Source organism: Malania oleifera, chromosome 2 (assembly GCF_029873635.1).
Source record: "Malania oleifera isolate guangnan ecotype guangnan chromosome 2, ASM2987363v1, whole genome shotgun sequence".
Classification (NCBI taxonomy): Eukaryota; Viridiplantae; Streptophyta; class Magnoliopsida; order Santalales; family Ximeniaceae; genus Malania; species Malania oleifera.
The window spans coordinates 125,041,728-125,063,917 of record NC_080418.1 but is presented as its reverse complement, the minus strand read 5'-3'; the positions used below and the strand labels follow the sequence as shown (position 1 = coordinate 125,063,917).

At 36.4% G+C, this 22,190-nt stretch overlaps 2 protein-coding genes across 3 annotated transcripts in view; both read right to left on the bottom strand.

The window, feature by feature from the left end:
• Positions 1-1,341: 1,341 nt before the first annotated feature.
• LOC131147646 (succinate dehydrogenase subunit 6, mitochondrial) lies at positions 1,342-10,352 on the bottom strand. Its single transcript, XM_058097157.1, has 3 exons — positions 9,956-10,352; positions 5,500-5,602; positions 1,342-1,768 (listed from the first exon to the last, which is right to left on the bottom strand). Exons 1-3 carry the CDS (start codon positions 10,142-10,144, stop codon positions 1,614-1,616), a joined length of 447 nt encoding a protein of 148 aa, XP_057953140.1. The 5' UTR covers positions 10,145-10,352; the 3' UTR covers positions 1,342-1,613.
• A 3,644-nt stretch (positions 10,353-13,996) lies between these two features.
• LOC131149133 (replication factor C subunit 1) overlaps positions 13,997-22,190 on the bottom strand; it is a 72,176-nt gene continuing 63,982 nt past the window's right edge. The window contains exons 21-22 of one of the 2 annotated variants that reach the window (XM_058099253.1): positions 14,585-14,644; positions 13,997-14,449 (exon numbers count right to left, since the gene is read on the bottom strand). In XM_058099253.1, coding sequence (XP_057955236.1) covers positions 14,307-14,449; positions 14,585-14,644 — 203 coding nt within the window. In that variant the 3' untranslated portion in view covers positions 13,997-14,306. The remainder of the gene's footprint in view (positions 14,450-14,584; positions 14,645-22,190) is intronic. The other variant, XM_058099254.1, reaches the window with a different exon arrangement.

Genomic DNA, 22,190 nt, shown 5'->3' with positions numbered 1-22,190 from the left:
CTCTATTTATTTTATTATAAAGTTTTGCATTATTTTATAACATATTATTATTATTATTATTATTATTATTATTATTATTATTATTATTATATAAAATTTCAAAATAAATATGTAAAAGAAGAAAAATAATCAATCATAATTAAAATGTCAATTTTTACATTGCTGTGTATTAAATTAGAATAACAATTTGTACATGCCCATCATCACATATTACTCTATATATTAATTAGTTTATAATACACCAACCCTAAATTATTACAAAGTCTTGAGCTTAACTTTTTTGTGGTGGAGACTTTATGGCATGAGGTGGTGGTGGGAGGAAAGACTTTGCAGCTATATATAATCTGATATAAATAACATTACATGCAAAAGGTAAGAAAAGAAAACATGAGACATCAACATTTCATGGTCTCATAAGACATGAGCTTAAGTCAATAACTTCACATTGGCTGCATCTGCATTGATGGAACACTTGCAAAAACATAATAATTTTTATATGTTGACTTGAAAATAAAGTAATAGTATCTTATAATTTTATCATTAAAATACCCACTGTTGTTTAGCTTTTTGAAATTATACAAAATCTTCTTCTCACAAGTCAATTAATTGCCAATGAAAAACATGGGCGGTGACTTGGTGCTATGTTATATTGGTGGTTTTTGCTAATTACCTCAATCACAAATTGCTATATAACACAGTAACACACTCATTTTTCTAGCTTACCACAGAGAGAAATAAGCCTTGAAGTTTAACTTAGTCAATTGAGGGTGTCATTCTTTGGCCTCTCTAGTAGATTTTGATTTCTCTTCCGACACACACTAAAATTTTATTTATTTGTAATCACATATTTGAGATGGAAAGTAGATTAGAAAATTAATTATTTTAATTTTCTTGCTCTCTATCCAAACAGAACTTATAAAGCAAAAGTTAGGATCCATATGATTCTTGTAATGTCTATTTCTAAGAGTAGATTAATTATAATAAATTACAATTACTTACCCAAAAAAATTTACATTGTCAACATAAAGCAAATAATAAGTAATTTTTTTATAAATTCATAACAAGAAATAAATAAAGAAATAAATTTCGTCATATTAGTATCCATTCCTTTAGAAGAAATAATGAGGATATACAACGAATAATTATTATTTTTATTTTCAACCTTGTAATATTTTATATTATTTTAAAAAATAACTCTCCACAACCTTATTCTTGAAGCAAAGCAGTCAACTTTGTTAACTGAAGTAACCAAAATTCACGTAATTTCAAATGGTAAATCATACACAAACATTGCAAACAACTACTGAATAAAAAGCTCAAGAACAGTGTCCTTAGAACATGGAAGAAAATTCTAATTGTCGCCCTTGTCATTTACTTAAATTTCTTATTGTTCAAAAAGAAACGGCATAACAGGAAAATCTGCAGTAGGCTGCATTTTTTGACAGATGAAATGCAAAATGAAGATCATGGACTTTATCCCCCAGGAGACTAACTGAGAGATTCTCCTCCATAAAGCAAAAGCAGTGTTCAAACATTCTATTTCCAACAACAGGGAACTTGGTTCTTATTATAGAGAAGGAAACAAAGTTTCAATATGCAGCCGACAGCACCCCTTACGATCTTCCTCCAGCTTTGTTCTCCCACCACTCCAAGAACTTCACCTGTGCAGCCATGGTATCCAACCGGTATAGTTGCAGCCAGTGGCTTGCAAATTCCTGCCCAAACGTCCAACCAAACACAGCTCCCGCTCCAAAAGACAACAAAGCACCTGTGAAATAAATTAGGTAAGGTGCTATACATTCTGTTCAACTTTGCTCAAGTGGAGAATAGAAACTTCTGAAAAATAATTCTGGCATCCAACTTCTTTTTGTCAAGTTTTTCTGGAATATGCTTAAAAAATAATAGAAATAAATGTACAAGCTAGAGATTTACACTAGTGTAAAATATATGCCATCATGTGATACTACAGTTGTTCTGACAACACCTTTACCAAAATCTCAACCTAATTTAAGCTGGTTTGTCAGCTACCAACCTAAATCAGACAAGCCAAAGGTTAGCAACATGAACAAGACTCAAATTTCTTAAGTCCTTATATAGTCGAGATGGAACAGTACAAAATGAGAACATGCCAAAATACAATGCATCTGAATGTTTTACAAAAATAAGAGACAAAATCAGGCAAAACAGTGTTTGACTGAGTTCAAAATAAGCAACAAATCTTTTCATTATTTATAAAAATGTTCAATAAATACTTCGATGGATGCAAAGAGGGATGCAGTAGTTGACAAGGGTACATAGGAACCTCCGTTACAGCGAAATTGGTTGTTTCTTTACTTCCAATGTCTACTTTTTATATTTCCATTTATTATTATTATAGAGCAACATCAGTGTTAGAATTCAATCCATGCAACGATGTCATTTACCCCATAGTGCCCAAAATGTACCAGCACAAGTGAAAATTATGGCAAATGAACGTTAATATACACAAATATCAAAACCAATAATAGATGTGAAACTTCAAAGATAATGGGGAAAAAAACCTTTTAGGGCAACAAGGACAAGAAAAGAAACTGAAGTTACCTTTTATCCTCAACTAATTAGATATAGTTATCAATAGAAAATTACATTTGTGATTGCTGTCCTTTCCGCAAGTATCCTTGGTTGTAAGCATGGAGCCTTCCCTATTACTATCTCGACCTCCCCTTGGGATCCAAGTTTAACGGTATTTGAGATCCCATTGTTGACAGGTTTAAAAAGAAACTCGCTGGTTGGAAAAGTAACTTTTGTCTAAAGGTGGCAGACTCAGTCTCGTTAAGAGTACTCTATCCAATCTGCCAGTTTACTTCATGTCTCACTGCAGTTGCCAAGGGATTGCATGGTATCCAAGATGATTCCATTGGGAGAACACGGGTGAGGTTTTCAAATATCGACTTGTTAAATGGGGAATGGTTAAACAGCCTTTACAAAAGGGCAGCCTTGGCCTCAGATACCTTGTTATCTTTAATAAAGCCCTTTTGAGGAAATGGCTTTGGAGATTCATGACTGAGAAAAATCACCTCTGGAGGGATGTCATTGCTGTCAAGTATGGTCTCCATATAATGGTTGGACCTCAAATGTTTCAAAGGAAGCTCACATTATATGTGTTTGAAGATATATCAGAAGGGGATGGAAGCATTTCCTCCCTCTCATCTACTTCCATGTAGGGAACGGAGAAGATGTATTATTCAGGCATGATATATTAGGTGCGGTAATTCCCAACTCAACTCCTCTTTCCCTTCCATCATCAGACTTGCGAACAACAAAGATGCCCTTGTTAATCAACACATGGAGTTCACCAGTCAAGGAATATGTCTGGAATATTCCTTTGAATAGAAATGCTTCTGATAGAGAACTTTTTTCCAGCAGTCTCTGCAACTCTCAAATTGTAAGGCCAATTCTGATGAGCCTTAATGGGTTTTGGGCACATATGGGAACTTCACTGTCAGCTCTTTCCACAATCACCTTAGTTCCTCAACTGGGAGCAGCACTAACTTCCCTTGGAAGCTGATTTGGAAAATGACATCCCCTTCAAAGGTTGTCTTTTTCACATGGGAATCTACTCTAGGAAAAATCCTTACTATGGACAATCTTCAGAAAAAAGGTTTCCCTCTTTTCAAAAGATGATTTTTATGTCTAAAGCAGGAGGAATTGGTTGATCATGTCCTTCTGCATTGTTTATGGACCAAGAAATTATGGAACTTAGTCATCTCTATTGTAAATCAGAAGTGGGTTGCTGCAGCTACAGTGGAGGTGCAGTGGGCTTGGAAAGGGATCAAATCAAATAAAGAAGAAGATCTCTCTCCCTCATTCCCCTGGCTATTTTATGGGCGGTGTGGAGAGAAAGGAATAGAAGAGCCTTTGAAGGAATCATCACTCCGATTCAGGCTATCATGGACCATTGGATTGCTATGATCTCTAGTTGGCATATTGGGCTGGTTGAAAGGGATCTTTTCATAATTCCTGATTTTCTTGATACTGTTCATTAAGGGATGTTTCTCTCTCGTCGTTTCCTTTGTACTAGGGTGGCATTCCCTTGATGCCTCTTTTAATATAATTTCTCTTTGCTGATCAAAAGAAAAATGTAACACCCAGTTCACAAGGCTTCCATTCCATTAAGGGCACGATATATGCAGTCTTACCTCTATGCTTGGAGAGATCGACTGTTCCTGTTATTTGAACATTTAGCCTTCAGGTTTAAATGTAACATGAGTTCAGGCTTGCCCTCATTATCTTTTTTAAAAAATGCAACACCCACAAGTTCCCACGCCAACAGGGGTTTGAGGAGGGCAAAATGTACGCTACGAGTACAAGCGAGTCAAGTTGGCTTGCAAGTTACTCAGGTTGGACTGGCTGTGTAACTCAACTTGACTCAATTCTAATCAAGTTCAAGTAAAGCTTGAGTTGCACGGTTAACTTAAACAAGTTGATCTCAAGCTACTAGAGTCACATAATGAGTTGAGTTCGACTTTCGTAGTAACTACTTGTGAGCCTAATAAAATTTTTGTAATTTTATTACTTGCATATTATATAAGTGATATAATATATATTTTATGCATATATTTAATAAAGGCCATTCCCACACCACAAGGCTCCCGGCTTTGCAAGGGTAGGGGGAGGGTCGTCATGGTATACGCAGCCTTACTCCCGCTTTTATGCAGAGAGGTTGTTTCCTTGGACTCGAACCTGTGACCGACTAGTCACAAAGGAGCAACCTAACCATTGATCCAAGGCCTACCCTCTTATACATATATTTAATCATATATATTTTTTTATACATGTAGTTAATACTATTTTATAATCAAATCAAAGCTTAATTGAGCTGAGCTTGAGTTTTTACGAATTGTAGCTGAGTCAAGTTCAAGTTCAACAATTTTATGATCAATAGAGTTCAAGTCAAGTTTCCAACTCAAAACTTTTAAGTATAGTTTGATTATTCCACTCTATTGACTCAACTTGATGTGAATATAATCCTATTGTATGCAGTCTCACCTCCATATTTGGAGAGACTTTCCATGGCTTTCCTTAATACTCTGATCTTCTTTACCATTGTATGCTAATTTATTACAAATTTTTCAAATGATGCAAATTTTGGTATGCACGCAGTGAAAATAGTCCCCTAGTACCCTAGATTTGGTAATCCATATCAACATAAATGTCATTAAGCAAAAAAAACTCAAATTCAGTACAAAAATTTAGGGCTTCAATAAACACAAATAACTCAAAAAAAAAAAAAAAATCTTGATTTCAAAATGAAGAACCAAAATTAAGTCAGATGCAATAAAGGTGTCATAAATTGGATGTTTTGGTATCTCAAAGAATTCAATAACTTATCACTTGGAAGCATAAATATCATGAATTTAGTTCAACTTTAGGTTAAGCAGAAATCACACATCTCCAAGGTGCAATATTCAGTCTAAAAAGGAAACAAGGACACCATAAATGAAGAGAAAGTAGACTAACCATGTGGACTCCTTGAATACTTCCAGGAAATAGCAGCAGTTGAAACTGCTCCAATAACACTACCGGTAGCAGCAAACTTCACAGCTTCCCTGGCAGTCTTCAGCTGGAGGTAAGAAAGAGTGCATGAGCAATGAACCAAGAAAAGTAAAACAGTTATTACATAGTTTTTGCCCTCAAAAGTACCCCACCGCTAAATAATGAAATTTGTGCAGAAATACTTGTAAAAATTCAAAGCAACTTAGTCATAATTAGCATTAGCGACCATAGAAAAGGCCATAATAACATGGCACTTCATCATGTTTTTAAGGAGTGATATTTCTCTGAAGTAAAAATGCTGGGGCAAAAATGAAGCAACTCAAAAGGTGAATGAATAACTATGTCATTTCCTGCCTTATGTTGTCCATGATTCCATAGAGAGTAGCCTCCCACCAACCCCAAGCGGGCGTCCATTTCTCTCTCTATTTTCTCTCTGCCAGCTTAGTTGTGTTTTGTTATAATATACTCCCACTCATACCAAGCTCCACGTGGATATGCGCTTAGAGGCCGGGCAATGAAGAAAATTTTCTAAAGTCTAAAGAATCTAATAGGTTGGCCCTCTCATGGGATTGTGTGCTTTCACTAAATTTTTTAATTTCCTTTGCATGTATTAGTTTCTTATACATGCCAGATGTAACAACAATTTTTAGCAATGTTTTAAAAGGCTTAATCAAGGCAAGCCTCAAAGGCATGTCTAAAACACCTTGAGGCTCAATCTAAAATACCAAATTTTACAAAGGCTAGAGCATTACACATTGAGTCTTACACATTTGAACAAAAAGCACATATTTTGAGCATTTTCTGTTGAGGCTTATGCATTTTGGGTGTGTGATTCCTCAAGTAAGATTTGGATAGAAAATTTTAATTCAATGTTTATATTAAAAGAATGTCACTATATGAGTTGATTTCTTTGGGCGTGTGATTCTCAAGTTAGATTTGGCTAGAAAATTTTAACTCCGTGTTTATATAAAAAGAATGTCACTGTATGAGTTGATTTCTAGGACTCCTGGACCTCAACATTTCCAAAATAATTGAGTTGTATCTTAAATCTTGAAAATAATTTGAACTCTATAACATTATAGTTTTCTCGTCATGATTCATTCAAGTTAGCAATTTTTGAATGACCAACAAGCAGTTTTCAAATTATATTTGATTTTTTTTTACATTACATTTGTGATTTTTAAATTTTTTCTTTATTTTAAAAATATATATAATTTATTTACATATTTTTATCTAAAAAAAAAATTCTCAAAGGCTTATGCCTCAAGGCTTATGCCTTGCCTCTTAAGGGTTAAAATGCCTCGCTTTACGCCTTCACCTTTTAAAACAGTGATTTTTAGAATGATAGAAGGTGAAAAACTCTCAATACAAGTAAATGTAGTTGAGTACCTAGTAAGAAATCAAACCAAAAGTTTATATGAAGTTTTACAATATTAACTAAAACATCCATGAAATGAAAACAAAAACTAGAAAATGCTAAAATTGGAGTAGGTTCATTTATATCATCCATTACTTCACCAGAACATGGTAAGCAAGCTCCAAATGAAAGCGATGGGTCAAATATTTTCTTCCCCTTTTTTATTTCAACTATTAAATGAAAGATCAATTATCAAAGAAGGATAGGAAGTAAAAGGTAATTCTAAAGACAAATATTGCATTTTAGTTACTTTTTAATCTTTAAAAAAAAGAAGCAAAGAGTATATAATGCAAACAGGGTATCCAACCAATGGTGCTACTAACAAATCAACGTCTCAAAATGTAACAAGACAACAAAGTAATGGTGCTTCCTCTGTCATTAACTGAGCCGATTTATTCTAACTAAAAGAGTTCTCCTAGAAATATATAGTGAATATCCCAACTAAATGGAATTCTAACCACCACGTGGGTATGAGAAGACACAAGCCAAGAATGAAGAAAAACATCCTCTACACCAAGTGCACAAGTCCCAGTTGACCTTAATTACCTAAGGAATGTCCATCCAAAATGATGTTTATGCTGCCCCTTGTGCGCAAGTTCAGATGTTGCAAATCAAATCATCGCAGAAGGGAGGAAACATAAAAAGCTCTCCAATTTCCAATAAGTTAGAATATATTTTTGATCATTTAACACCAACTGCAAGCCATGACCTCAACTTCATCTGCTAACAGGCTTTGGCTTAAATAAACATCTTCAACAGTCCTTTTGTTCTGCTTCCTTATCCAACAATTTATAAGCATGCTATTTATTGACTTTAAAGCACTCTTGGACCATGAACGTTATTAGTTTTTTTAAAAGATAAAAGATGAAGATATTTTATTAAAGAAGAAAGAACATACAAAATGGAGAAGAAAAGTGCACAAGTTTTTTAAAAAAAATAAAATACAAGAAAAAAAAAATAGCATGCCAGTCATGCTGTATTTCTAAGAAGCACATCTCCTTAAAACAGACAGATGCAAAAGACCAATGAGAAGCCAAACAATGAATCCTACCCCAAAGCAAAGAACACACCATCTTCTTGCCTGTGAAAACACATGCATTCTGTTCCAACCAAATACCCCACAAAACTGCACAAAATCCCACATCTTTATAAGGCAGATCCATCTCTATTACCAAAACTTGTAAAAGAAATAGCCTCTCCTCCACTATTCATCCTCTCCTATCAAACCAAACAACTTGTTGCACACCCTCCACGAGAAACAACAATTTAAATATAGATAAGAGGTGGATTATCCAGTGTCAAAACATAAAAGGTGCACCACATCAGACACAAATCCTTCAAGTGCCTCCTACTCTGCAATACATTGTTGGTGTTACTCTATCAAGAAGAATTGAAGAACAACCGACCAAATGAAAGTTACGATCTTAGAGAGGTATTTAGCCTTCCAAATAGTACCATGCAGTGGAAAAGACAGTCAACACAAATCAAATGCTTAAAAAAATTGATTTCAGTAGAAAAATCTAAAGAATCTAACACACAGGAGTGCAGGACCGGCCACCCGACCATTAGAAGAATGACAGCCCTCAAACAACAACAACAAAGAAAAGATCTTCTCCACTTCCCTATCATGAAGGGACCTATGAAAATGGAGATCATCCCAAGAGGAACTTTGCCCACTTGAGATAAAAAGAAGAAGAAAAAATAAATAAATAAAAAATGGCACCATTAAGCACCGAGGAAAGACAATACAAACAAAAGAAATTAAAATGAAGTGGAAACCAAATCCACTAAACATGGTGAAGTCATTAGTTAGGTATCAAATCTACTTTTGATGTGTGGTTGCTCCTGCTTCTCACAGCTAGGCCAAGTCTCAAATCTAGGGCCTTTCTAAAACAACTCTGAGGTAAAGTGATCTCATGGTATAAAGTTACTTCTCTATCAACGTCCAACAATTTAGTTGAGAAGCAATCATTCATATACATTCAACTTCAAAGGTAGCTTCAACAACTGACTTCCACTTGAGTGGTTTTAGGTTCAGAAACAAATTTTTACTCCAAGAATGCAACTCAAAGACAAGCTGCTATCTCTTCTGAGGCAATCCTAGAAACTAATTTTTCACTACAAATCAAGTTTGATTAGAAGTTGTCCCAAATGGGCACCAATTCTAGTTCAGCAAACCTAGATGATATACCATAAAAAAGAGCACTGGTCTGCACTCAATTAAAATCCTATGCAAAGCACAACGAAACAAATTTTTAATTCCACTAGTCACACACATACACAGATAAATACTAATAAGGAAAGTGTGGCCATAAATTACATGGCTATATCCAAGACACCTACGGGTAGCACAACAACCCCTTTTATGGGTTTTTTATTTAAATATATGTTTGATTCCGCAAGTTATTGAACCCAAGATGTCCGAATTGACACCTAGAACTTTCCCTTACCACAGGGCTACCGTATGCAAGCGTGTGCTAAACTCAGAATAGCATCTGTAAACAAAAAGCAAACACACCGAGAAGGGATGGCCAAATCAAATAGGATGCCACAATGATCAGATATGCTACACAACCCAAAAAGGGGGTGAAAAAAAGCAGTTAACGCAACTAAACATCGAATACAAAATCAAGTGAAAAACAACATAGCGAAATCTAATTCACAAGTAAAAAATACCCACATGAACATTTGGAAACTAAGATCAATATTAGTCGCACATATCATACCCATTTAAAATTTATTTACCCACATAAGCATTCCTTCGAAAATATGATGAATAATACTAGAACAGATCATACCAATTTAATTTTTTTTTTAAATGTTATTATTCACGGAAATGATAAACCTTTATGCAGATGAGCAAGAACCCATTACCCATAGTTAAAAGATGCATACAGTAGCAAACGAACTGTACGGATCAGGTAATTTAAGTTCCAAATAAAGGAAATAATAATACAAGAAGATAAACAAGAAGGGCGAGAAAGGGCGATGGAGATATATTACGGTGGGGCCATGAACAGGATCGGAAGCGATGAAGGCCTCAACATCAGAATCAGACCACGATGGGAGAGGATTTTCTCGTTTGATGAACCTGGAGTAGTTATCAATGATCGAAAACCTCTCAACCCAGAAATCTTTCCAGCCTTCCCAGTGCCTCCGGAAGAATGACTGCGATTCTGCACTCTCCCCCATCCCTATCAGATCAAACGATGCTTCTGCCTTCCACACGCCTCCCTCTCTCTCTCTCTCTCTCTCCCTCTCTCTCTTCCTAGGATGCCTTAGGATGCCGCTGAAGGGTGGCTGGGTTTCTGTAAAACGTAAGTATTCACTTTTCACCTGTTAGAAAATAAAAGTGGAAAGTTAGTAATGTTTTCTTTTTAAGTGTTAATAATGTTTGCCTAAAATATTGCAAGCAATCATATTTTTTTATTGAAATTTAGAATATGTATAGTGATATTTTATGATTAAAAAATGGATATCCTTAAAAGAATTGTACTTATGAACTAATTTTAAGAAACAGAGTTATGGGGAAGGATTCATAGTTTATTTACAGTTTGATACATTTAGTTCTCGTGTTAATCTCTTAGAATTTTAGTCAAGAACTTTAAAGGTACATTTGTTTGATTGGGTTAATTTTGTAGTACTAGAATAGACCGAATAGAATTGGATTAGGTAGACTATAATAATTTTGGTATCGCATATCTCGTCTCTTATCCATGAAGGGCAAGATAAAAACATAAATGGAGTAACTAACTAGCTTTAAACCAAGTAAATGGTTAAGGAGTCTCCTTTTTTGTTTGTCTATTCCCTTAATTTTCTACCACTAAACATAGGTTAAGTTCTTTATACCAAGTCTACTTAACGTCACTCGCAAGGTCGGTCCATTACTCCAGTGGACTAATTAAATGTCCAAAGATTCTTAGATACCATCGTTTTATAAAAAGAAAAAGAATTGCATCCTCAAAAAGTAATTGTGGGCTAAAAGGCTTGAAAATGCTATAAAGCCCAAATATTATTCTTTTAGAAAATAAGATTTTAATTCAATAACATATGGACTAAAGTTTTCTAAAATAATTTCAAATTTCAAAACAATAATTGTGACAAGCTTCCATCCTCATGCACCTTTACTTTGGATTACAATAAAATTAATCAAAACTGAATTTTAACATGTTCAAACTTAGATGGTGAGAGTTCGCTTTGTGAGTCAGCGGGAACCGTGGATGGTAAGAGTTTTCTGTGAGCCAACAGGGACCGTAGATAGTAATGGAGATGTGTCTCGGAGGTCGGGTTGGCTGAACGTCCAACTGATGCACGGAAGTCATGTTCGCATTATGGACTTTACCTGATCAGTGAGACTTAGGGGGAAGACGCTGATCTGTAAGTTTGATGTTGCACCAGGGGATTCGAAAGGCTTGTTGGTGGCTGGAGTTCTTATATAATAAAAAAATAATAATAAATAAATGAGCTTTAAAACCAAGTTTCAGTCGAGTTTTGTCTATTTTTATGTGTGACTTGTTTGCTAAATAATCATAAATAAATCAACTCTAATTTCATTCAAATTTTGACCATTTATTAATGTGCTTTAAAATTAACTTAAAATTGCTCACTAGTGTAAATAAAGAAACAACATAGTTCATTTATGACTACAGGTATAATATTTGTAATTGTGTTTGTAATCTCATATTATAGAAAAACTTTAAAAAAAAATAAATAAAAGTGATTAGTGATAACTTGAAGGAAAATACTTCCAAATATCTTTTTTTTTTTTTAAATGTTGGTGTCGGAGGCCCTTTGGACAATCGATTAATCCACCTAAATAATGGGGCCAACACTCTATCTTTCTCCATTTAAATATTGAGGTATTATCTCAAATGGAAAATTGTAACTCCTAAAACTCCAATCCTATTTATTTAACTAAGAAAGTCTTGAGTTTGCTATGCGAGTCATTTTGATACTTTCAAATATCATATTATTAAATAATGTCCATTTGAAAAGTGAATTTATAAACGAGATGCCTCATGAGCAATAAAAGAATTAAAATTTGGATATGTATACAAATGAGTGCATAAATTATTTAAAGAGTTAACTTGAACTTATAGACAAGTTGAAACTTATGATCTGGTTAAATGAGTTTGGTCTCATCTAACTCAAACTTGACCATTTTATTTTTCAAGTTTCATTTCAAGTTCGGAGTTCGGTTCATTTATTTTATTAAATGAGTTTGAACAAATCATTACTAAGTCAAGAGTCGAATAACTCATAAATGGGCTTGACTTATTTGCATTCCTACTTTACTAATACTCTTACCTCCATGCAATAGCCTTTCTAGTTTGAAGATCATCTCTCTTGCTCAATGATAACATCATTTTGCTCACCCCTCTCTCTTCTGTTGAGAAAAATCTTTCACAACTTTTATCATTCTAACTTCAAAGAATATTTTGTCATTTGTCAATCTATCATCCTTACCCTCTCTCCCTCATAGCTTGTGGCCAAAAAATTGGTGTGAAAAAATGATCAATTCAACATCTCTGTATTCTTCTATGACGTATAAAAAAGAATAACCTACTAGAACCAAACAACTAGGGTTGCAAATGAGCCGAGTTGTGGCAAACTCAAGCTCGACTCAAGTTTAAAATTTTTTTTATTCAAGTTCAACTCGTTTAGTGTATATATAAGTCAAGTTTAACTCAAGTTCAACTCGGTTAAAGCTCATTTTACATTACTAGATGAGTTGAGCTCAAGCTCGGGCTCGAGCTAAACTTGACTCAATCGAAGATCGTTTCGAACCAATGAATGAATCAAGTTACTAAGCTAAATAAAATAATTAATAATTAATAAATATAATTTAAGAAAATATATTTTAAACTAAAAAAATTTAAAATCAAACATTTAATGTTAATAATATCAAGTTTGTTCACAATCCTAAAACTGAATTAGTTCACAAGTCTAATATCGAGTTAGTTCACTAGTTACTAATGAGTTAGTAAATGAGCTGATAAATGAGTCAACTTGTGAACTATTAAACTAGATGACTCGCAAGCCTAATAAGTGAAGTATGAACCAGCTCAAGCTCAGCTTGTTTAATTGATGAACTCGAAATTTGAGCTCAAATAAGACTTGTTTAACTTGATAAACGAGTTCCATTTTCAATTCGGGCACTAAGTAACTCGAATTATTTTCAGTACTACCAGAGTTGATAAAAATGTGAGAAAAAAAATATATATTTTGTATTGATTGTGGGAAGGGGGGGGGGGGCATAATATGAACACTTGTTCTTGCATATTTGCTATACCAACAATTCATCTTCTTGTCCACGTTCTTGTTCTAGATTAAGCAAATAGTTTATAAATTAGAGCACGTCTCTAGATTGAGCATGTAAATTTGATTAAAATCTCTAAGAAACAAGCACTGGATCAGTGGCTGCTGGTTTTGATTTTGTAGAAAAGGAAATGTTCCTGTAAACTTCAATTTTAAGAACAATATGCCTCACTATCCTACAAGAAGCTCCCGTTGACATAATAACCTCAACCTTTCCTGGTCAACATGGCATACATCTTTTTGCTTTTTTTTTTTCTTCTTAGGGTTTAGAATTCAGGTGAAGAGCTTCCAAAATTAATAATCATTTTCTAACAATAATCGTTCTCATAGAATAATGTAACAGTGCCTTTGATTACATCCATTGTAATCTCAACTAGAATGAAAGAAAGAAAATCTGCCATAATATTAAGCCATTTTCAGGATCCCATGATCCTAACCAACTCATGTTTAGTACCTTGGAATAGAACGAACAAGTACAACACATTTGTAAAATTATAAACAATATTTCCACTCTATTCCATTCCATTCTTGCATATCAAACAAATCAAGATCTCCATTTCGGTTCAGTCTTGAAGCCTGAATCAGAGTCCCAACAAATGGGATGGGCACAAACAAGAAATTCTCATTTAACTGCAGATGATTTTTTAAAAAAAATTATAGTGATGTGTATAAGTGGCACACGTAAGGGCTAGTTGACCATCGGTTTAAACCTGAGCATCTTAACACTTTATGGTAGTAATAGTTCACTTTATGTACGGAAGGGGAATAATAGTAAATACCAATAGCCTTGGTTCTCGATCAAGCTTGCAAGCAACTTGTTGAAGCATGAGGAAGCAGAAAATACAACACAGCGTAGAACAAAACACTGCCCCCAAAGCCCCAAACCAGAAAGGGTGAAAAACCGACATAGCACATCCACCCATAGACCCAATCTAACCTCAAAGAACAAAATGCAAAAAGTGAAACCCCACATACATTGGTTATAGACAATGTCAATGTTATGAAACCCTTAGTTTTCGCTTTCATCGCTCTCTTCTCATCTCTTTCTCTTAGTAGCGGGACCCGAACCCCTGGCCCCTTTCTTCTCTGTGGTTCCAGAACCTCTTTTTCCACTGCTTGCTGGTGTCTTCTTGGCACTTGAATTTCCTGCACTTTTCAAGTTCACTTGTACTTGAATTGCTACAAAGTAATAGTCACAAGACTGTTAGAAACCGCCAATTAACCATTTGGTCAATCACTTGAGAAGCTAAAAAAGAAATTTACTGCTAGAGTATGAAAGTCTACAACATTTAGAATAATATAAATATCCCACACCTTTAGAATTAAGAGATTGGAGATCCTGTTGCAGCTTATCCTCATCATTGGCAGCACCTTCTGACATAAAAAATAAATACAATCACTCAAACAGGACAGCACCACCTATACACATTTAGTTATACTGATAGGAACCAATAGAAGTTAAGGTCCACTCGCTCTATCCCACGACAAGTTATCTACAACTGCCTAAATTACTGCATACTAATATGAGATTTAAGATTTCCACTGCTGCGGAAAAGCCAACGAAGAATGGACTCTTCCAGCCAACCAAACATATAGCCTAGACACCCAGGCATAAAAAAAGGACTTGACTAGAGACAGGACTATGGATTTAAAAGATGCTGCATCTAATACTGGCAATAAAAAGGAAAAAGAAACTAAAAGAACACAACAATTCGTGTACAAGGTTCCCACACCATATCGAGAGTCTGGCAGGACATGATGTATGCAGCCATACCTCCTCCCACACAAAAAGAAACTGATGATTTAAAAAAGAAAAAAAAAATTGCAGCCACCATTCAGTTTATAATTCCCTCCTTCCATATACAATCTTCCTCTCTATTTCTTTTTCCCTTATCCATTCAACAAGGAAAACCTTCCCATTTCTGCCCCATTATGTTTGCCCCCAACCAAAAGACTTCCCTAACATTATATTTGGTTCGCAGAATAGCTTGGAATAAAACGGAATTCAACAAGAACTTTGGGAATAGAGGTAACAGCTATTCCTTGCCTATTTGTTATTATTTCATCCAACATGCAATAAGAAAGAAATTGAAATTCCCATGGTGAAGTTTGGAAATAGTTATTTCTTGTCCATTCCTTGTTATGGAATCATAAAAAGTTTCACATTGTTATTTGCTTTATGGTAACAACATATTTTTTATATATATTATATACTATCAAGTTTTTATACTATAATTAATCTATTCTTAGGAACAGGCAATATTATTTCTTTTTATCAGTAAAGGATAATATATTAAAAGGGCATCAAGGGGATGCCAGCCCAAGGTACAGGAAATCAACCACCCTGAAGGGTGTCACAAAAATAAAAAAAATTACACTGAAGTCATTTGCTACAAGTCCACTATGCCAACTAGTAATGGCAGTAAACCACTGCCCTTCGCTGATCTGAAGTGATGAGATTGAATTTTTAAGCACTCTCTTGTTCCTCTCTTTTCAAACACACCAGAAAATTGCAAGAGGAATGAGAGACAAAGCCTTCTTCCTTTCATTTGTTGCCTGAATCCCTCTCCCGGCCCAGCTCCCCTCGCACAGAGCTGGCAGTAACCCACCATTGCCCAATCAGAGTCAGAGCCAAATTCCAAAATGGCTTTGTGTTGTATGAAGGTGCTGGCTTATGCAGGCATCTTTGTCGCAGGCCAAGTTATAAATGACTGGAAATAAGACACTGAAAGCCTCTTGATCACTCCACACATCATGTCAAAAATAAATGTTGTCACCATTTCCCACTTGGAATCTAGTACAAGAAAAGAAGGCATTCCAGCCTTTCCTAATGTAATCCCACACCCCCTACACCATTTGGGTCCTCTGTCAACCCAGGAGATCCCATCATTGTCCTCAAGCCCATTATTTCACAGCAATGGTTCCCCACCAAAGATGATCTTTCTATATCATGAACCTCCACAACCATTTCCCAAGAAGGGCTTTATTGAAAATGTGGAGGGACTTTAAACCTAAGCCTACCGAACATAGGAAGTTTCACCATGCCCCATTTGACCAGGTGGAACTTGAATTCTGCTCCCAAGCTCCCCCATAGGAACCTCCTTTGAATTCTTTCCAATCTCTTGGCAATAGAAGCCAGGAGTGGGAGGGACATGAAATAAACAGGAAGATTTGTCAAAGTGCCTTTAATAAGAGTAAGCATTCCGCCTTTTGACAAAAAATTCCCTTTCCATTCTGCTACCTTTTTTTCAAACTTATCAACAATGAGGTCCCACACTCCTGTATATTTGAATTTGGCTCCAGCAGGTAGCCCATGGTAGCTGATAGTGAAAGATTCCAATTTGCAGCCCAAAAGTTCCGCAAGGAAAGGTCCTTCTGAACTGTCATGAATCAGAATAATTTCAATTTTTCCAAGATTTACTTTCAAACCCGAGACAACCCCAAATGCTGCCAAAATACATTGCAGATTCAGAATGTGGAGAGGTTTATCCTAATAAAAAATTATGGTTTCATCCGCAAACAAGAGATGTGATACCTCCATAGATCTTCCATTTCTCCAAACTCTTGAGACCTTTAAGGAGACTTCTTTTGGTAGCTTTTTTCAACATGAGGCCCAACACCTCCATCACCACAATGAGCAAAAAGGGGGACAAAGAGTCCCCTTGTCTCAATCCTATGCGGGAGAGAAAGAAATCAATACAGCACCCATTGATGAGCACTAAGAAGCATGTGTATTGATGCAATGGGCAATCCATCTGCACCACTAGTCCCCATAAAACATCTTTCTAAGAAGATAGAGAAGAAAGTTCCAGTTGACCTGATCAAAAGGCTTTCTCCATGCCAAGCTTGCACACCACACCGCTTTTCCTTTCCCTCTGATAGGTATCCACCACTTCATTAGCAAGGAGGGTTACATCCATGATCTGTCTTCTAGCCACAAAGGCATGTTTATGTTGCCTGTGACTTCCATAATGGCTCTTTTGATCCTCTAAGCAAGGATTTTAGCAAGGATCTTATAAATACTTCCCACCAGACTGATTGGACAATAGTACTTAATATTAATGGTCTCTGATTTTTTCAGAATCAAAGTAAGAAGTGGCATTGATGCTGCACACAAATATAACTGATCTAAAGAAAACCTTAAAGGAGATAAAATCCTGCTTGAAAGCGCCCCAATTAGTTTGGAAAAAAAGATAAGGAGGAACCATCTGGACCAGGCGCTTTGTCTCCATTGCAATCCCTGATAACTTGGAAGATTTCAACTTCTTCAAAAGGTCGCTTTAGCCACTTCGCGTTAGAGGTCTGAGAGAGATAAAATTGATGGCATTCCCTATAGGTCTCCAATTTTCAGTTTCTGAGAAGAGAATCTTGTAGAACTCACAGATACACCTTTTGATTTACCCCCCTTCTACCAAGGTGCTCTCCCCAATTTCAATGTTGGAAATGGTGTTTAGTCCACAATGAACATCCGCAGTTCGGTGGGAAAAAATCTGGTGTTCCAATCTCCCTCCTCGAGCCATAAGGCTCTAGATTTCTGCCTTCAGGTCTCAAGACTAATACACTCAAATCAATTCCTTTTTCAGCAATACCCTTTTTGCCCTATTGTTGCCACTAAGCCTTTTGTCCAACTCCTACTCATCAACTACTTGATGTCATTAAGGATTTGATCTTTTTTGCTTGAATATTCCCAAAGGAGCTCTTGTTCCACACCTTGAGCTTTTCTTTCATCTCCAATTTTGATGCTAGCATAAAGCTAGCTTTCCCCTCAATCCGAAACGTGGACCACCAGTGCCTAATGAGATCTTCGAAACCGTTGTGCTTTAACCACATGTTCTCAAAGCGGAAAGGGGTTGTTCCCATTTTACTCCTACCCTGTCAATGACAATAGGAAGTGGTCCAAAGTGGGCCTGGGAAGGAGTCTCCGAGTGGCATTGTGGACGTGTATATCCCAATCTTCCGAAATAAGGAATCTGTTAATCCTCAAGAAACAAGGTGGGTCTCTAGTGTTGGACCAAGAGAAAGTTCTCCCCACAAGTGGAAGATCAATGATGCCATTCACATTGATGAAGTCCAAGAACTATCTTATGGAACTATTCTCTGCTCTGCCCCACTTCTTTCATGGGTATACAACACCATATTAAAATCTACTCTAATAACCCAAGGTGCGTCCCATCAGCTTTTGATCTCCAAGACCTCAGTCCAAAAAAGGTGTCTATGAGGTCCTTCACCTGGGCCATAGACCCTAGTGAGAACCCACAGTAAATTATCATCTAAGTTTTTGAAAAAACAAGAGACAAAGTAAGAGTTGATGGAATAATCCAGCATCTCCATAACATTGAGATTCCACAAAACAAGAATGCCTCCTGCATTGCCCCCAGCTCCAAGGGAGACCCAACCGCAAGCCAACCATCCCCATAGATCTCTGACTGAAAACTGATTCATATTTTCCACTTTGGTTTCCTGTAAGCAGACAACGTCGCCTCTCCATTCCTTAAGAAAGGAACTGATTAGACTTCTTTTGGATTTATCATTCAGCCCCCTCACATTCCAGGACATGATTTAACAATGCAAACCCTGCTACTACTTTTCTCCAGCTCTGTACATCCTCCCAATTTATCATAATTTACTGAACATTCCAGGCATGGTCTTAATTTTCCACGAAATTGTTGAAATTTCCGATTTCCATCACCCTCGAAATCGAAATGGTAGTCGATTTCCATATTGCATAATTTTCGTCGAAATCTTAATGAATCATCTGAAATTTATAGAAATCTCGAAATTTTAGTGAAACTTGTTGAAATTTTAACTATACGATGAAATTTCGTCAGAATTCAAATGAGAAATTCATGAGTGAAGTGAAATTTCTAGTTTTATTTATTTTTTCAAAACATAAGAATTATTACTAGTGCTTCTGAAATTATATGAAAAAATAAACTTACAATAACATTTTATTTAACCATTAATGGCTAAATTATCATTATTTGTATAATAAATAACATTTAAATGATTTATGAATTTCATTTGTACTAACTGAATATGTTTAATGTACATTATCTTACAAATATGTCTGATGCACATACTATTTTACAATTTTTCCACCTCATACAAAACATAGATGTATTATTCAATTTGTAATATATTAGTCCTAAAATTTATATTATTATGTTTGTTAACCATTTCTGAAGTTTCACAAAGAATTTCATGTTTTACTACTAATTTCCGTTATTTTTTTAATTCGAAATCGAAATTTTCATCGAAATTCCCGTACTTTTGGAGTTTCGAAATTTGAGTTGAAATCGAAATTTAAGACCGATTCCAGGCCATTTTAATACTCTGTAGCACCCAATTGGAAAATTGCTCCTTGAATTGTGTTCTATTTGGATCTAAACCAATCAACGCTTCAAAGTTGGGGCTGTCCTGCACTCCCGCAGGCCTGGGTCTGATTTGTAAGGCCTCAAAGAGGGTTGTGGGGGGGCGCCCAGAATCAGGGTTAAACCAGTTGCCACAGTACGTGTGTTAGGGAGCACTGGTTTCAGCTCCTCCTCAGCTTCTCAAGATGCCCCAACCTGAGAGGTAGGAGGATCCTGCAAAGAGTAATCCATAGATTTGCCGCCTTCCCAACTGCCTTGGAAAGACCTTCATGGAAATTGAAGGACTTGAAAGCATTGGGTTGGGCTTGTGAAGTTTAAAGGCTGGGATGCTAAAGGAAAAAGCCTCCTCAAACAAATTGCCGATGTCCACCTCCAAGTCTGTCCCAAATTCAACAAAAAGAGGAGAAAAGGTTGGTACTGGTAGACTTTGGTCCAAAGAAACCAGAACCAGAGAAGTTCCTGCTCTCCTCAACAACACTTGCAAAAAATTGCAAGCCTCCAGACTTTTTCCCCACCTTGTGTGGCCCTTGCAGCTGGTCGGCTCTTGGGAAAATTTGTATGGGTTCACCAGAGTGAGGGCAAGAGCAAGATGCTGCAGGCTTCAACAATGTCGAAGGAGCTTCAAGAAAGGCTGAGTCTTATTTACCTCCAAGTTCGAGCTGAAGGATGAATGTCAGAAATGTGATCTGGCCTAAGGCTGCAGAAAGAGGGTGGGAGCGTGTTGGCCCAAGACAGCAGCTGCATCAGATACTTTTTTCCATCCCTTCAAGCAAAATCCCTCCGGGAAGACCAGCTGTCTCCAGCCACCACAAATGATCTCCAAATGAGTGAGGAACCTGCCATGTTTGTTGGATTTCAGGATTAACGAAAGAGCTTTATCCTTGTTCCTCTTTCTGAGAAATCACAAGAGGTCAAGGGAGAGGCTCCATTCAAAAACCAGAATTCTTCCCATGCTCGAAGGAACCAAGTGAGCTCCTCAGACTCCAAAAAAATAGACGTTCGACAGCCTCTCTGATACTCTGTCAGCCTTCAAATGTCGGTGTGCTCACCTTCGATAACCAGTTCGAACGGTTTCCTCTTGACCCAAACAGAGCACTTCACATCTTCCATGGACAAACACAGGAGAGAAGGTGAGGAATCCCACTGGTGCAGGTAGTGAGAGAAGAAAGAGACTACAAAGGATGAGGAGAGTATAGAAAAGGGCGAAAGAAAGAGGAGCAAAAGGGTTACCGACAAGGAGAGGGAAAGAGGAGAGAAGGGGTTTAGGGTTACCAGCAAGGAGAGGGAATGGGGGTGAAAGGAAAAGAGGGGAGGTCGAGAGTCTCTGGGACAGGTCAGGCTGCGAAGAGGATGCTCCATGGTCGAGGGAATGAAGGGGTCGACTGGAGGAGGCAATGCGAAGAGGCATCTTCAAAGATCTCATGCAAGTGGGTTTGTCATGTTGAGGAATAGGCATTATGTGAAAAAAACATAATCTAAGCATAATTCAAATGGTTTTGAAAAAATATGGCACAAATTAGCAACTTTGTCCCTAAGGCTCGAGCACCATTAGTTTTTCCATTAAAACCTATTTTTTGGTTTGGTTGTTCTAAAGTACGCCCTCCAAGCTTAAGATTTCAAAAGAGAATTGGCAACAGAGTGCAAAATGACATTGAGGAATGCTAGGAGCAGTTGCTCCATGCACTAGCCTAACGCACTCTCCATATGATTGGGTCAAAATCAGCATTTTTTTAAAAAACCAAAAATAGGCTACCTACTTAAGCTTTAATCATAATTTATGAAAGAAGTGAACAAATATAGATGCCTTGAGAATCTTAAAACCGTCTGCAGTGGTTACCTCTAATTATATTTCAAGAAAATGGCCAGGCAACCCAATCAAAAAGAGAGAATGTATAAGAAGAGTGCATGAAGCAACTGCTCCTATCATTTCTCAAATGACATTTTATCCCTTCAGTAAACTGTTTCCCCGCAACACTCCTCGTCTAAAGTTTCATATTTCTCTTTATCTATCTTTGTTTCTTTGCAAACCATCTCACAAAATGCCAACAACTCAAGCAGATCAAAGACTGGAGAAACAAATAAAAGAGAAGGAAAAAACAGAAACAGGAAGGGAGGAGAAGAATTCAAGGTCTATAAGAATAGAAAGAGAACTAGGTATCAAGAGGAATAAACCCATCTGCAGCAACAAGCTTGAAAAAGGGATGCCGTTCGTATAGGGTGCAAGTCAACAAAAACTAACCACAATAGCAATAAATAATAAACAATATAAAATAACTATCCCTTCTTATTATTCCTAGAGTAACTATCCTTCTATACCAATCTTTGACTGCTTCTCCATCACATATAATTAAAATAATCATAAGTCCATTTTCTGAACCCTCTTTCGAACAAGGTGATCAGCACCACAATTTCAAATATTGGGGGGGGGGGGGGGGGGGGGGAAGACTTTCTGATCAGGCACACAGACAGTGAGAAAAGCAGGTATGGATGGTCAAATGACACTTTTTCAATTTTTCCTTGCTTGGTAAAAAGACCATAATTTCAAGAGT

Bases quoted from the DNA above. Each gene is read 5' to 3' on its own strand.
- LOC131147646 (XM_058097157.1), bottom strand. From the start codon at position 10,144: ATGGGGGAGAGTGCAGAATCGCAGTCATTCTTCCGGAGGCACTGGGAA. The intron at 5,603-9,955 runs GTAATATATCTC...TCTTACCTCCAG, and splicing joins ATCCTGTTCATGGCCCCACC to CTGAAGACTGCCAGGGAAGC. The intron at 1,769-5,499 runs GTTAGTCTACTT...TTTATTTCACAG, and splicing joins GTATTCAAGGAGTCCACATG to GTGCTTTGTTGTCTTTTGGA.